General features: G+C 41.6%; 1 protein-coding gene and 1 long non-coding RNA gene across 6 annotated transcripts in view; both read left to right on the top strand.

The window, feature by feature from the left end:
- The window catches only part of LOC140106014 (uncharacterized), a 340,407-nt gene that overhangs the window by 46,234 nt on the left and 278,237 nt on the right, over positions 1 to 15,936 (top strand). The window lies entirely within an intron of this gene.
- Positions 1 to 15,936, top strand: part of LOC140105779 (rap1 GTPase-activating protein 1-like) — an 82,979-nt gene that overhangs the window by 10,708 nt on the left and 56,335 nt on the right. Inside the window, exons 2-10 of one of the 5 annotated variants that reach the window (XM_072129865.1) lie at positions 5,926 to 6,100; positions 6,210 to 6,384; positions 6,665 to 6,752; positions 8,019 to 8,054; positions 11,199 to 11,246; positions 11,982 to 12,017; positions 12,114 to 12,296; positions 12,934 to 13,031; positions 14,161 to 14,239. In XM_072129865.1, the coding sequence (XP_071985966.1) occupies positions 6,341 to 6,384; positions 6,665 to 6,752; positions 8,019 to 8,054; positions 11,199 to 11,246; positions 11,982 to 12,017; positions 12,114 to 12,296; positions 12,934 to 13,031; positions 14,161 to 14,239 (612 nt within the window). In that variant the 5' untranslated portion in view covers positions 5,926 to 6,100; positions 6,210 to 6,340. Of the gene's footprint in view, positions 1 to 5,925; positions 6,113 to 6,183; positions 6,385 to 6,664; positions 6,753 to 8,018; positions 8,055 to 11,198; positions 11,247 to 11,981; positions 12,018 to 12,113; positions 12,297 to 12,933; positions 13,032 to 14,160; positions 14,240 to 15,936 lie in introns of all 5 variants that reach the window. The other 4 variants (XM_072129867.1, XM_072129866.1, XM_072129863.1 and 1 more) reach the window with 4 other exon arrangements.

Raw genomic sequence — 15,936 nt, 5'->3', positions numbered from 1 at the left:
TAACTACTATAATACTGCCCCTTATGTACAAGAATATACCTACTATAATACTGCCCCCTATGTACAGGAATATAACTACTATAATACTGCCCACTATGTACAGTAATATAACTACTATAATACTGCCCCCTATGTACAGGAATATAACTACTATAATACTGCCCCTATGTACAAGAATATAACTACTATAATACTGCCCCTATGTACAAGAATATAACTACTATAATACTGCCCCCTATGTACAGGAATATAACTACTATAATACTGCTCCCTATGTACAAGAATATAACTACTATAATACTGCCCCCTATGTACAGGAATATAACTACAATAATACTGCTCCCTATGTACAATAATATAACTACTATAATACTGCTCCCTTTGTACAAGAATATAACTACTATAATACTGCCCCACATGTACAGGAATATAACTACTATAATACTGCTCCCTATGTACAAGAATATAACTACTATAATACTGTCCCCTATGTACAAGAATATAACTACTATAATACTGCCCCCTATGTACAAGAATATAACTACTATAATACTGCCCCCTATGTACAAGAATATAACTACTATAATACTGCCCCTTATGTACAAGAATATACCTACTATAATACTGCCCCCTATGTACAGGAATATAACTACTATAATACTGCCCACTATGTACAGTAATATAACTACTATAATACTGCCCCCTATGTACAAGAATATAACTACTATAATACTGCCCCCTATGTACAGGAATATAACTACTATAATACTGTCCCCTATGTACAAGAATATAACTACTATAATACTGCCCCCTATGTACAGGGATATAACTACTATAATACTGCCCCCTATGTACAAGGATATAACTACTATAATACTGCCCCCTATGTACAAGAATATAACTACTATAATACTGCCCCCTATGTACAAGAATATAACTACTATAATACTGCCCCTATGTACAAGAATATAACTACTATAATACTGCCCCCTATGTACAGGAATATAACTACTATAATACTGCCCCTATGTACAAGAATATAACTACTATAATACTGCCCCTATGTACAAGAATATAACTACTATAATACTGCCCCCTATGTACAGGAATATAACTACTATAATACTGCTCCCTATGTACAGGAATATAACTACAATAATACTGCTCCCTATGTACAATAATATAACTACTATAATACTGCTCCCTTTGTACAAGAATATAACTACTATAATACTGCCCCCTATGTACAAGAATATAACTACTATAATACTGCCCCCTGTGTACAGGAATATTACTACTATAATACTGCTCCCTATGTACAGGAATATAACTACTATAATACTGCCCCCTATGTACAATAATATAACTACTATAATACTGCCCCCTATGTACAGGAATATAACTACTATAATACTGCCTCCTATGTACAAGAATATAACTACTATAATACTGCCCCCTATGTACAGGAATATAACTACTATAATACTGCCCCCTATGTACAAGAATATAACTACTATAATACTGCCCCCTATGTACAAGAATATAACTACTATAATACTGCCCCTATGTACAAGAATATAACTACTATATTACTGCCCCTATGTACAAGAATATAACTACTATAATACTGCCCCCTATGTACAGGAATATAACTACAATAATACTGCTCCCTATGTACAATAATATAACTACTATAATACTGCTCCCTTTGTACAAGAATATAACTACTATAATACTGCCCCCCTATGTACAGAAATATAACTACTATAATACTGCCCCACATGTACAGGAATATAACTACTATAATACTGCTCCCTATGTACAAGAATATAACTACTATAATACTGTCCCCTATGTACAAGAATATAACTACTATAATACTGCCCCCTATGTACAAGAATATAACTACTATAATACTGCCCCCTATGTACAGGAATATAACTACTATAACACTGCCCCCTATGTACAAGAATATAACTACTATGATACTGCTCCCTATGTACAGGAATATAACTACTATAATACTGCCCCCTATGTACAAGAATATAACTACTATAATACTGCCCCCTATGTACAGGAATATAACTACTATTACACTGCCCCCTATGTACAAGAATATAACTACTATAATACTGCCCCCTATGTACAAGAATATAACTACTATAATACTGCCCCCTATGTACAGGAACATAACTACTATAATACTGCCCCCTATGTACAAGAATATAACTACTATAATACTGCCCCCTATGTACAGGAATATAACTACTATAATACTGCCTCCTATGTACAGGAATATAACTACTATAATACTGCCCCCTATGTACAAGAATATAACTACTATAATACTGCCCCCTATGTACAAGAATATAACTACTGTAATACTGCCCACTATGTACAATATTATAACTACTATAATACTGCCCCTTATGTACAAGAATATAACTACTATAATACTGCCCCCTATGTACAAGAATATAACTTCTATAATACTGCCCCCTATGTACAAGAATATAACTACTATAATACTGTCCCCTATGTACAAGAATATAACTACTGTAATACTGCCCCTATGTACAAGAATATAACTACTATAATACTGCCCCCTATGTACAAGAATATAACTACTATAATACTGTCCCCTATGTACAAGAATATAACTACTATAATACTGCCCCCTATGTACAAGAATATAACTACTATAATACTGCCCCCTATGTACAAGAATATACCTACTATAATACTGCCCCCTATGTACAGGAATATAACTACTATAATACTGCCCACTATGTACAGTAATATAACTACTATAATACTGCCCCCTATGTACAAGAATATAACTACTATAATACTGCCCCCTATGTACAGGAATATAACTACTATAATACTGTCCCCTATGTACAAGAATATAACTACTATAATACTGCCCCCTATGTACAGGGATATAACTACTATAATACTGCCCCCTATGTACAAGAATATAACTACTATAATACTGCCCCCTATGTACAAGAATATAACTACTATAATACTGCCCCCCATGTACAAGAATATAACTACTATAATACTGCCCTTTTATACTAGAAAATAATATGGTGAGTAGATAAGTGATTACTGTAGTCGTCTTTCTTTGTTGTGTAGATGACTGTTTGGCTTTGCTGTGAGCTGTCAGTGGAGCACATTCCTTAATCACATGACGGTATAATTGTAGTATAATGGCGATATAAAGGGGGAGGGGCTGTGATAGATTTAGTTTCAGGCTCCTTCTATATTATAGACTGTAAGCTCTTGTAATCAGGGCCCTCCTTCCTATTGTTTCCTGTTATTAGTGTTTGTATCTCTCCCCCATGATCTGTACATCGCTATGGAATGTGATGGTGATATATAGATACAAATTTTGTTAATTTATTGACATTTAAGGTTATTTATAGGGGAGAGAACTTTGCATGTTCTATACAGATCCCTTTAAGGGCGGTTGGGTAATTGTGACATCAATCCTAATCTATGTGACAGTTATATAAGATCAGACGTAATACCGAGGACTCCCATGATAATTGCATTGTCCGTGCTGTAACCCTCCGTACAGAGGGCGGGACGTTACTATATAAATTCCCAGGAATCTGGATCCTTGTATGTTCCTAGTAAGACGTCTTGTTCCCGCCTCGCCCCGGCTATAATTACTCCTCTATAGTATCCTGCATGGCTATTATTATAGTATCTGCTGAGATCCGGATGATGGCGGTATTATCTCTGCATATTACATGAGCAGGTGATATGTAGGGTTTATTACAGTCACTAATTAAATATCTCTTCTATTTTCTTGAATGATGTAATGATGATTTGCACCACTAGAGGGGGTTATGTATATGAAATAATGTTACGTGAACACTATGGGGGATTTATTAATTCTGGTGCAAGCACGACTGTCGGCATCGGAGATCAGTCTCCGGAAAGAACAGCCCGATGTATTAAATTGGCGCACGGCTGTGAGTAAATAATGGGTAGACGGTAATAATCAGTCGTGTGCGCCATAAAAATGCCGACATCAATGAGATGTGCGCCAAAATCTTACATGGGCTGCGCCTTAATTTTGTTCTCTGACCATTTTTTTCCTGGTCTATTGTGCGCCAAGAATTGCGCCTAAAAATTCCGACAAAATACAAAAAAGTTATACAGAAAAGTTAGGCCACGCCCACTTGCGCAAAAAAAAAGACAGCGTAGTCGGGATAGTCAGAAATATCTGATCTTTCTGGCGCAAACTCATTATGATCCGCAACAATGATCCGCAACAATTGTGCACCCAAAAAAAAATTTTTTAGGCGCAGATACGATAATACATGTCCCCCAATGGGGCTCATTTACTCACCTGTTCGGTTACGTTCCCCAAAAGTGCACTGTCCAACAATAACGCACTCTGCCCTGATTCACTAAGATTGTGCGCCCGATATCCTGCATGTGTCGCTTCCCCACTCAGGTCCGCAGGAGATCACCTTCTTCTTCCTAGTGCATGTGATGCTTGCGACAATTTGAATGTTAAATCCTGCGCTCAGTCCGAATCAGTCGGATCGTCTGACGGCACGCCACCCCCCCCCCCCCCCCCTGATTTCTGATGCGCAAAATCCGGTCGCGTGCGACACAATCCTGTCACAGACACCTGCTAAATACCTGTCAAAGCCGTGTAATCCCCAAAAAAGTAGGTAAGTCCAGAGAAAGTGCGATCCACAATTCTTAGTAAATAAGCCCCAATGGGACAACCCACCCTTTAAAAAAAAAATAGACCACCCATGTATAGCATACTTTGCTGATGTCCTCTGTGCTGCTTCTGCTGCCCTATCTAACTTGCCTCCCCACCAGCTGTAGTCACAGACAATCCCCCCAGAATCAGGGTTAGTGACAGTACAGTAGGGGAAGATAGGAGGCAATGTAATCCACAGCAGCACAGATGACTTAAGCTTCATACACTATACATGTTTAATGTATTGTCACATTTTTTTGTGGTTATTTTAAAGGTTATATTAAAGGGAACCTGTCAGCATATTTTTCACATATATACCTACTGACAGGTCCCCATGGAGTCCCTTTAACTAACTACCCTTTTTTAAGCTAAAAATAAATCCCCATAAATTTGACTTTGTTATCTTACCTGGCATCAGCAGCGAGTCATAGGGGGCGTGTCCTGCTCCAACGAGTCCAGTGGCTCCTCCCTATGTCCCATGCCTCCTTCTCACCATGCAGGTCATGTGACCAGGGTGATGTCATCCAAAGTCCTTTCCCTACTAACATTTGCAAAATCTACCCCACATATGTATTTGAGAGTTATGAGTTAATGGATGAGGCTTTTGTCCTAAATATCTCACGATGGGAGTTAAGAACAATGGGGCTCATTCACTAACCGTCCGCGGACCGCATTTTCGTCGGGTTTCCCGACGATTTCCGGGTTGCGCCGAATTTAACAGGGGTTTTTGGCGCACACATGATCGGATTATGGCACATCGGCACCGGTTTTCATGCGACACAAATCGGGGGGCGGGCCATCGGACAATTTAACATTGCAAATTGTGTCGCAAAACATGCACTCACATACACCGGGAAGAGGAAGGTGAACTCCGGCGGACTTCAGCGGGGAAGCGACAAATGCAGGATCTCGGGCGCACGATGTTGGTGAATCACGCCGGACTTAATCTCCGTCGGACAGTCCAGATCGGGGATCGAGACAGGACCGGGTAAGTAAATGAGCCCCAATGTCTCCCCGACAGGTACCCTACTCACTAGTAGCCTCTCAGAGCCCTTCTATAGGACAGTCATGGAGGCACTCTAGGCGCGGTATTTTTTGAGCATGCACGTTGTTGGCAGATAGATGAGTCTGTCACTATATCTACAACGTTGCTCTTGTGTTTTTTAATAAGCAGATATCTTCCCATGTAGATGGTGCAAAGTCATGGCTGATCCTCCTCGTTAATGTCAGCGTCCCCCCAGGAGAGAAGAGCGGCAGGAGGTCTCTCAACGTCTGACAGCTTAGAGGACAGAAAGAGACAATGAGGACGGAGGGATGAAGAGAGTGGTGAGAGCGCAGAGGAGAAGGCCCAGAAGAGCGGATCAGGTCTGTCTCAAGGTGGGGGGTCCTGCACTCTCCATGGGACATCTTGACTGATTGTCTCATTGACATTTTCCTCTTCTTTCAAGCCTTGACTTTGACATTCATTATATAGGCTGAGTGTCTGGCAGTCATCCCCAGGCAGGTGGTCTCTCTGACTCCGGCAGTCTCTTCTAATGCTCTCGGACAAGCTGGATCACTTCATTGGTTAGAAAGCAGCTGAGAGTCGTTCTGGAGAGATTCCTGATGTTCTCTCGTAAAAGGAGCTTCACATTTGGTGCGTATGGAGGGTGAGTAGACACCAGATGTCTCTTAGATCAAGTATCCAAACTGTCTACTTCACCTTTAGTATCAGTCATGTTCTTATAGATGTTTTCTTTTTGGTTGGACGTCCACATTTTTGGTTTCAGTTTTTGCCCACAATGTGCCTCAACTTTTTTCATTTTTTTTCTCTTCAGTTTCACCATTTTGTCCCCCCAGAATTCTTCTTACATATCCTTCTTCATCTCAGGTAGGACTTCTACTTCTACGTCTACAGTTTGATGAATAATGATGTCTCTTGTTGTTCAGAAAGACTGAAGAACCTGACGTCTGCGTTCCCGAGATCTGCAACCGGCCACTAGAAGAGATGTCTCATCCACCCACCACCCGCAGCAAGGTCTGAGCTTTTATTGTAAATTTTTGTATCAAAAAATTATTCATTGTTTTTTTTTCTTTAAATTATTGTGATTCATCTGTGGAACGAGGACCCGTCAGAGTAACCTTAGCAGGGGTGTAAGAAGTCCTGCCCTATAAAACAGTGTAGCTGTAGAGGAAGCTGAGATACTAGTCACAACTGGGACCAGGTGCCCACGGAATGGGTGGAGGGGACTCTTCTACAATTTAAATGGGTTCACCAGGGGTCAGACTATTAGGACCCCTACTGCTCAGATTTGGGAACCTCAGACTCTCCCACGTGCTCCATATCCATGTAGCACCAATATCCAAACATGAACAGTTCCTCTTTAACTTGTATGGGACTTTATGGGAGAATATCGCTGAGAAAAAAGAGGCAGTGGTCCAATAGATCACTTTACGGCACCTGTGGGACCTCTGTTTGGGGACACATCTGTGCCTCTCCCGAGATAGATAAATAGTGGAAAACCCCCTTTTAAAAGACATAATGGTGGTGGTGGAGGGGGGTCGACATGTGGATGGTATGATGATATTCGGTAGCATTTTAGCAATCCTAGGCTACAGGAACAGACAATACTACAAGTAATAGAGAAACAAGTAACTTTCTTTATCACAATAGGGATGTGATATTCATTGTACTCAATGTTTCTGGTGGTAAAACATTGCTAATTAAAGGGATTGTCCAGCATTTGAAAATCTGGTTAAAGGGAACCTGTCATCAGGAAGGCCATTTTTACATGATGACAGGTTCCAATTGCTTCTGGCAGGTTGATTTAAAAAATGTCTTTCTCGTGCATTAGAATAATTCTTACTCATTTCTTTAACATTTCCTGGCTCCTTGCCAACAGTGTATAAGCCTCTGGAAGATGGATGGGGGTTAAAAAGGTACAAATCTTCTTAATTCTTCTTCTCACTCATCGCCCTCCTCCTCCTTAGCCTTTCCCTCCTCCCTCCTCCCGTTAACGTCAGCTCGTTGCCACAAGCATTTCTCAATTGAACTGCCCCTCCCGGGACTCACAATTCTAATGCTGGAAGGGAGCCAGGTAAAGTTTAAGAAATGATTAAAAAGCAGCGGAATCACAACAAAGGCATTTTTTAAATCAACCTGTCATCATGTAAAAATGACCTTCTCGATGCCAGGTTCTTTTTAGCTTTTAGATGCTTTAGAGCAAGGGACAGTAGAGGTTGGATATACCGTTTAAGAGATGGAAAATGTTTTTTTTATTTCTGCCTTCTTTACCTTTCGCAGCCCTCCGACTTGTTCGAAATGATAGAGAAAATGCAGGTAAGGATCGTCCAACGCTCTTTATGTGGAACAATTGTGTCCCTGATTTCCGGTCTGATCATCAGTCCCCTTTAACCCTCACTGTACAGGATACAGAGGCCTGAGATGAGATAATGGAGGAATATACAAGGGTTGAGCAGGGTCGGGAGCGGCAGATCGGGACACAGAGTCTCAGTGGAGTTGATTGAGTTTTATCGACACAACACGTTTTGAGTCTCCGACATCACGTTGTTATCTTCCTCTGGCCAACAAAAAGGATATAGACGGATTCAAGTTCTTGCCTCATATTCAAGTTATTTCTAGATTTCACTGTGATACCTAAGACCCGAAATAATTTACTTCTTTGAGGTCAATAAAATTGAATCAACTCTACCGAGACGCCTGGAGTGACCCTTGGTCCTGGTCCGCAGCGCCCCTCTGCCCTTGTCTCTTCATATACAGGCAGACCCTGGGTTACGTACAAGATAGGTTCTCAAGTTGAATTTGTATGTAAGTCGTAACTTTATGCTTTATAATTGTTTCTCCAGACAAAATTTTTTGGGTCTCTGTGACAATTGGATTTTAAAAATGTCGGGTTGTCATAAGAACCAGGATTAACAATAAATCTTAATTGCTGACTCCTTTCATAACCGTTGCAGCAGTTTATTGTAGCCTGGGGCTGAAGTACAGTAAATTACCAAAATCCAGAGGTCCGTTTGTAACTAGGGGTCGTCTGTAAGTCGGGTGTTCTTAAGTAGGGAACCACCTGTAATTCATCTCTTTGCAGTGTAACAAGGTGATCCTGATAATTTTATGCTGCTTTCTTTTAAGAAGGTTTCAGCACAAAATCCCAGAGAATTGCCTTTGAATTGTTACAATGTTATTTATCACTTTTTTGCTGCTTTTTCAGAATTGTTACATTGTATAATGATCTTATGTTATACTACGTCTCTTTGCATCAGATGAGTTGCTGTGGAGTCACAGGCTCTGTTCACACCTTCAGACGGCCATGTGCTCCCTGGGCTGGACCCTTTGCAAAGCACAAAGTCCGGTGGAGGAGGGAGGGGGATTGAGCTCTCCTCCCCCCTCCCCTCTCCATAGAAAGGTCATGTCCTATATTTTGCAGGCTTGGTCACGGTGCAGCAAGACATGATGGGATTTAGCAAAAGTTTCTTTGAACTTTCATTCTCCCTTTCATTTTCCCACAACTGTTTCCAAAATTAAAGCTGCACTCTGATTGGTTTCTATGGGCAAATAGAACAGTTTTACAACTGGAGGGCAACAGAACACCTTATGTAACCACCTGTAAGGGCACTTTAATAAATTGCGAGTAACACAAATATGAGTAAACTTTAGCCATATAAATAACTTCTAAAATATGACACTTCTTGTCGGGAGAAAAATGAGGTCACAGCTTTATTTTTTTTATATATTAACCCGTAATATCCAAAAATCAGGCACCTGGGATAGAATCACACATTTTTGAGCCCTGGAAACTGTATGCCAAGCTAGACTCCCAGCTGGCAAGTCGGCCAACCGAGCAAGCACCATCTCAAATATTCCACCATTCTGCATGCTGTGACTTGAAACGGTCGTGTGAATAAGCCCTTATGATGTATATCAGTGATAAAAGATTTGATATACAATTATAAACCAGTGATAAAATGATATGATGTACAATTATATACCAGTGATACAATGATATGATATCCAATTATATACCAGTGATAAAATGATATCATGTACAATTATATACCAGTGATACAATGATATGATATACAATTATATATACCAGTGATACAATGATATGATATACAATTATATACCAGGGATACAATGATATGATATACAATTATATACCAGGGATACAATGATATGATATACAATTATATACCAGTGATACACCATGGACGTCAATAGTTTTTGTTATAGTGTCTGTTTAATTCTTATCCTTTATTACAGGATAGGGATGATTTGGGGGAATCTGACTGCTGGGACCCCCACTGAATAAGAGAATGGGGGTCCTGTTCATACTAATGAATGGAGCAACTGCTGGCATAAATACATATATATATACTTATAGAACCACTGGCCTTGAATGTCAATAGAAGTGGATAGAGCAGCGGTTAAGCATTTGTGGTCTGTTTACTGGATTTTTGCTCCCCATTTTTCCCAATTATTGGGGGTCCCAGTGAATAGACACTTATCCATAGGTGGCTGTTATGTCACAACCCCTTCAAGGTGGCCATACATTAAGTATTGATAGCTTTTATATATCACTAGTGAAATAACATCAGTCAGCAGCTGCCTGCTGATGATCTCCATGTCTATTATATAATGGAGGTCAATTTAGGCAAAATTTGTACAAAAAACCTAAATCATTTTTCTATACAGAGCAATTACCCTCCGCGTTAATGTGTCGCACCTTAATTGCTTCCAGCGCCGTGTGACACCGAGATTCTCCCCACAGGGAATTCAGAGAAATGTCATTAACTAATTGCAACAAATAGACAATTATTGGACATCACTGGGATGTGAATAATGAATGTGGTGACTGACAGGAGGAGGTGACCTAGATCCCTAATATCAAATCAGAAATAATATTCTTACCCAAACCCCAGAAAGTTTGGAGATCTATATTCAAAGATTGCAAATTCACCAATGTGAAGGTGTGTCCTCACACTGCTGTGCTCTGAGCTCTCTGCAGCCAGTGTTAGGTATTGCCTACAGAGATTTTTGCGTGTTAGTAGCAGCAGGACTGTGAAATATGGATTTATATTCCATAATAAATATTCACAGCAAAGCTCTTCCCCTCTGCAGCAGTAACTCAGAGCAGCGAGGAAGGGGCTATGGAGCAGCTCAAATACATAGAGCACAGCTGTAGAAGGAGACACCTCGGAGCATTTGGAGAAGCTACAATCCTGGTACTAACAATACAGAATACTCTGATTACACAACTCTCCAGGGACAATACATAACACTGGCTCTAGAGAGAACAGAGCACAGCAGTGTGAGGACACACCCCCAGTGCACTTGGGAGAAGACACAATCCTGGAATATAAATGTTTTATAATACATTGGCTTTGGATGCATGTTCTTCTGTCTTCTTGTTTGCAACTTTTTGGTGTCTGATACTTATGCCGTATTCTGTATAATCCTCCTCAGTGCAGCCGCCTGGAGGATCAGCGCTGCGTCCTACCCTCCTCTCTGAAGGTCAGTCATCCATCCACCTGTCCATCATAGGACCTTAGAAGATGATGTTCATTTTTTATTTACTGACCTCTGGAAATTTTTTTAGTTAAAATAGAGGTCCTAAAGGGGCAATGCAGAGGTCCTCTCTGAGGGATGGGTGGTGCTGAAGGAAAGAGGAGGAGATTAGACTTAACGGGTCTGGGGTCTTGAGAAGAGGTTGGAGGAGGTCGAATATTCAATATGAAAAGGGACCTGACCCCTGGGATTGATCAATAGAATAAGGTCATAAAACAAGTACAATGGTCTCATGATTTTCAGTGGAAGTTATTTGGGTCCTTCAAAGACCATCACTGATCAGCAAATTGTGGAATTTGACTATTATACCCCATTATCTTTGATTTTTGGCCACCTGTACATGAAGTTGTGCCTACTTCTAGCCTCAAGTCGGCCTCTTGGCTCATCCTATTACTCGTCACCTGAGACACATGACCATTGTCCCACCACCACCATCCCCAACTTTGTCCCCATGCTCCTTTAGAAGTTGAACCTTTATCATTCATACATAGGTGATGGATCTTGATATGGTCCATCAAATCTCAAAATGTCATAGTAGGACCTATAATGAATCAATGGTCCAAGAAACTTGACCAATAACCACTCAGTAGGAAAGTTGGATAAAGGATTCACTTACTTTTCTCCAATGAGCTTGGCTTTAGGTGCAGGTAACTTGTGATGGACTTGTTTTTATCTCCATAGAGAAGGGATGAGAAGACACATCCTGCAATTCATGAAGTAAGTTCTACAAGATGAAGGCGTCTACAGAATCTCTTGAGTTCCTGTTTCTCAACTCAAGGTCATCAACTCAACTTTTTGTGAATTTTCCCATAGGTGTTGAGAAGAGGCCATCCGTTGCCCCTCTTAGTTGTGCCACCCCAAGGTGGGTACTGGATAGAGGGAACTAACCATTCTCTGCCCTCCCCTGAATCTGATCTTCCAGCCCCATATGACAGATTACGCATCCTACAGTCCGACCCTACAGCGCGTTTCTATAGGAAGCACTTCTTGGGAAAGGTATGATTATAAGGATGAGCCACATGGGAATTTGAATGAAGGTCCAGGGGTCTTCTGAGATTGTGGATGGACTGAATGGGCTGCTGGTGGTCTACCGGAAGGGGTTCTTTGACAGACCTGTATAGTCTTAGTATTATGTCTACTCAACTCCATCCAATGGAAAAAAAGTGCTGCTGGTCTTCAAAACATTGAGGGTCAGGGGCGTAACCATAGTCATAGCAACTGCCAAAAACAGGGGCCCATATTCGGCCATGGGCAGGGCAGCGTTGGATCAAGGGACGGGCACTATCCTCTCCATCCATTATGAATGCAATGCTAGTGCCATGTGTGACCGTAGCCATAAGGAGACATGGCCCATACACTGATACTCAGCAGGGAGCTGCCATACTGATAGGTTGTAAAACTTTAGGGGAGGGGACGACAGCCAAAACCTGTCTATGGGGCCCACTCATTCTTAGTTATGCCACTGTTGAGGGTCCATGGTGCATTTTCGAATTCCAGAGATTAATGTTTCATCAAGGATTTGAAACATAGTTGGGTACTCAAGGGGTCTGGCATAGTCTGAGAATTTGTAGTAGCCAACGTCGTACCCAAATTGGATCTGACTCAAACTGTTGTTTTTCTCTTCCACCACTAGGAGCACTATAACTTCTGTGCTCAGGATCCACGTCTTGGAGCCGTAATCCTGTCTGCAAAACTGGAACAGAAATCTGAGAGGCTACGACTCATACTGAGGTAAGAGGCTCTGGTTGGAGGATGCACCCCAGTAGATGGCCAACGCAGACCATTATAGGTCACCATTCAATTGGCTGGGAGGGAAGGTAGGTCATTCCTTCCATCCTGCCTGGGTGTATCATGGTTGTCCACTTTTCAAATCAGTCTAGTATGACAAGAATGAAGACCTCTACTGCCCCTGCTGCTGACTATCTGCTATTGCAAGCATTAAAGGGGTTATCCGGGTTTAAAAAATTTCTTATGGCCGGGCTGGGGAGGGCTATTTAAACATAATAAACATGTACATACCTCGTCCGGTGCTGCCGATGTCCCGTGCCGCGGCGGTCTTCTCTGTGCGCCGGTTTCATTACAAGTGCGCACAAGGAGCTTCCGGCCGGCCGGAAGCTCCCATGCGCACCATCTCCCAGCGCTTACAACGCTGAGAGATAGGGACGGATGGGAGGAGCCGTCCACATCGCAGAGCGTAAGCTTCCTGTGTGCGCCGCTTCCGTGCCCCTGTAAACAAACAGGGGCACGGATCGAAGGGACCGCGGCGCGGGACATCAGCGGCGCCGGACGAGGTAACTACATGTTTATTATGTTTAACTAGCCCTCCCCAGCCCGGCCATAAGAAATTTTTTAATCCCGGATAACCCCTTTAAGGTTTTTTTAAAATTGACCCGTGTACAAGCCGAGGGGAGGCCCCCCAGCACACCCCCTGCGCCGAAAAACTCACGAGCACACACAGTACATCGCATTTGAGTGCCAAGTGCAACCCAACAAAAAGTTTTCATTGATAAAATAGGAAAAATGATAAAGATACAAAATCTTATTTACAAATGTTGCTAAATTTTACAAAAATGTGATAAAACTTTGGCCGCTTTCAGAAGTTTTAGTCTTCCCACTTTCCGCATCTTGGGGCTTGGATTTCACGTGGCTTGTAAACTCTCCAGGACCATCACTATTCCCTCAGGAGAAACAATTATTGCAAAAATTGCACTTTAAACAGACAATATAAATAGTAAATTATTCACAAAAGATGTTTTGTAGCAGCTCAGAGACTCCTTGCAGACACATATGGATCACCTGTCTCCTGTTGGAGTATAAATAATATAGTGATAGTTATTTTTAATCTCTCGTATTTTTGCAGAACCAAGTCCGGCACCAAACATCAGATGATTGAGACTTCCAGCTTCAGCACGTTCCCAACCGCAGGACAGATGGCGCAGGTAAAGTGACACCCAAACATTGTATACAACTTTATGGTCAATGTGTGGTAACCCTTTAGGTTTACCCTTTAGGTTATGTTTACCCTTTAAGTTTATACAGTTGAAAAAAGACACTTGTCCATTAAGTTCAACCAAGGAAGGGAAGGGATTGGATGAGGAAGGGATTTAGGGGAAACAATTCTATATAACATAACCATCAATGTTATTTAGGTGTAAAAAGGCATCTAGACCCTTCTTGAAGCTCTCTGCTGTCCCTGCTGTGACCAGCGCCTGAGGCAGGCTATTCCAAAGATTGACAGTTCTTACAGAAATGAAGCCCTGTCGCCTCTGGTGATTAAACCTTGTTTTCTCGAGATGGAGACAGTGCCCCCTAGTGTTTTGATTTAACCATATTTTCTGTATAGACCATTCATATTTTTATATAAATTAATCATTAATCATGACTAAATAAATCTAGTTGTTTTAATCTCCTCCATACCACTTATCATTTTTGTGGGTCTTTGTTATGCACTATTTATCTAGGTAAGGCGTGCCACTAGTTATCTGGTGTTAGATGGCAAGGGTTGGGCATTGCAAGATACAGATACTGCACTGTATGGCATTATTTTGAAATTATATGGAGAATATGTATAGCACTCTTTATCTCCGCTATGTGCGGAATTATATATCTTGGCTCTGTACAGCACTTTTTATCTGGGTTATGTACGGCACTATTTATCTGGACTATATTGGGTATAGAAAGTATTCGGACCGCATGAATTGGTAAGATCAAAAAAGTTATTTTTTTTGCTCATTAATGTACATCTTCACAGAAAAAAACAAAAATGTAGATATTTTGCAAATTTATTAAACAAGAAAAACTGAAATATCACAAAAGTATTCAGATCCTTTGCTGCGACACTGAAATTTAAAAGAAATCTACCACCAGGATGAAGGATTGTAAACCAAGCACACTGACATACTGGTATGTGCCCCCTCAGACAGGATCCGCTTTTCTTTTAGCTTCCATGGCTTTAAAATTAGGTAAATGAGTCTAAAGGGCTCTGGGCTCAATTAATAACTATGGAGCGCAAAGCCCCTCAGGTTCATTTGCCTAAATTTTAAATATTTTTTGTGAGGGCATAAGAAACTAAAATATGAGCAGATTGTAAGGTTTACTAGAAAAACAAAAGATAAGTAAGCGATGAACAAATCAAAATCAGGAGCAGATAACAGAAAACATGTTCCAAAATTGCTGGCACAGACACAGGGTCCCAGAGCTGCTGGCACAGACACAGGGTCCCAGAGCTGCTGGCATAGACACAGAGTCCCAGAGCTGCTGGCATAGACACAGGGTCGTAGAGCTGCTGGCACAGACTCAGGGTCCCAGGGCTGCTGGCACAGACTCAGGGTCCCAGGGCTGCTGGCACGGACACAGGGTACCAGGGCTGCTGGCAAGGACACTGGGTCCTAGGGCTGCTGGCATAGACACAGGGTCCTAGGCCTCCTGGCACAGACACAGGGTCCTAGGGCTGCTGGCACAGACACAGGGTCCTAAGGCTGCGGGCATAGACACAGGGTCCCAAGGATATTGGCATAGACACAGGGTCCTAGGGCTGCTGGCACAGACACAGGGTCCTAGGGCTGCGGGCATAGACACAGGGTCCCAAGGATATTGGCATAGATACAGGGTCCCAGGGCTGCTGGCATAGACACAG

Source organism: Engystomops pustulosus, chromosome 11 (assembly GCF_040894005.1).
Source record: "Engystomops pustulosus chromosome 11, aEngPut4.maternal, whole genome shotgun sequence".
NCBI lineage: Eukaryota > Metazoa > Chordata > Amphibia > Anura > Leptodactylidae > Engystomops > Engystomops pustulosus.
This window is presented reverse-complemented; position numbering and strand designations above follow the sequence as displayed.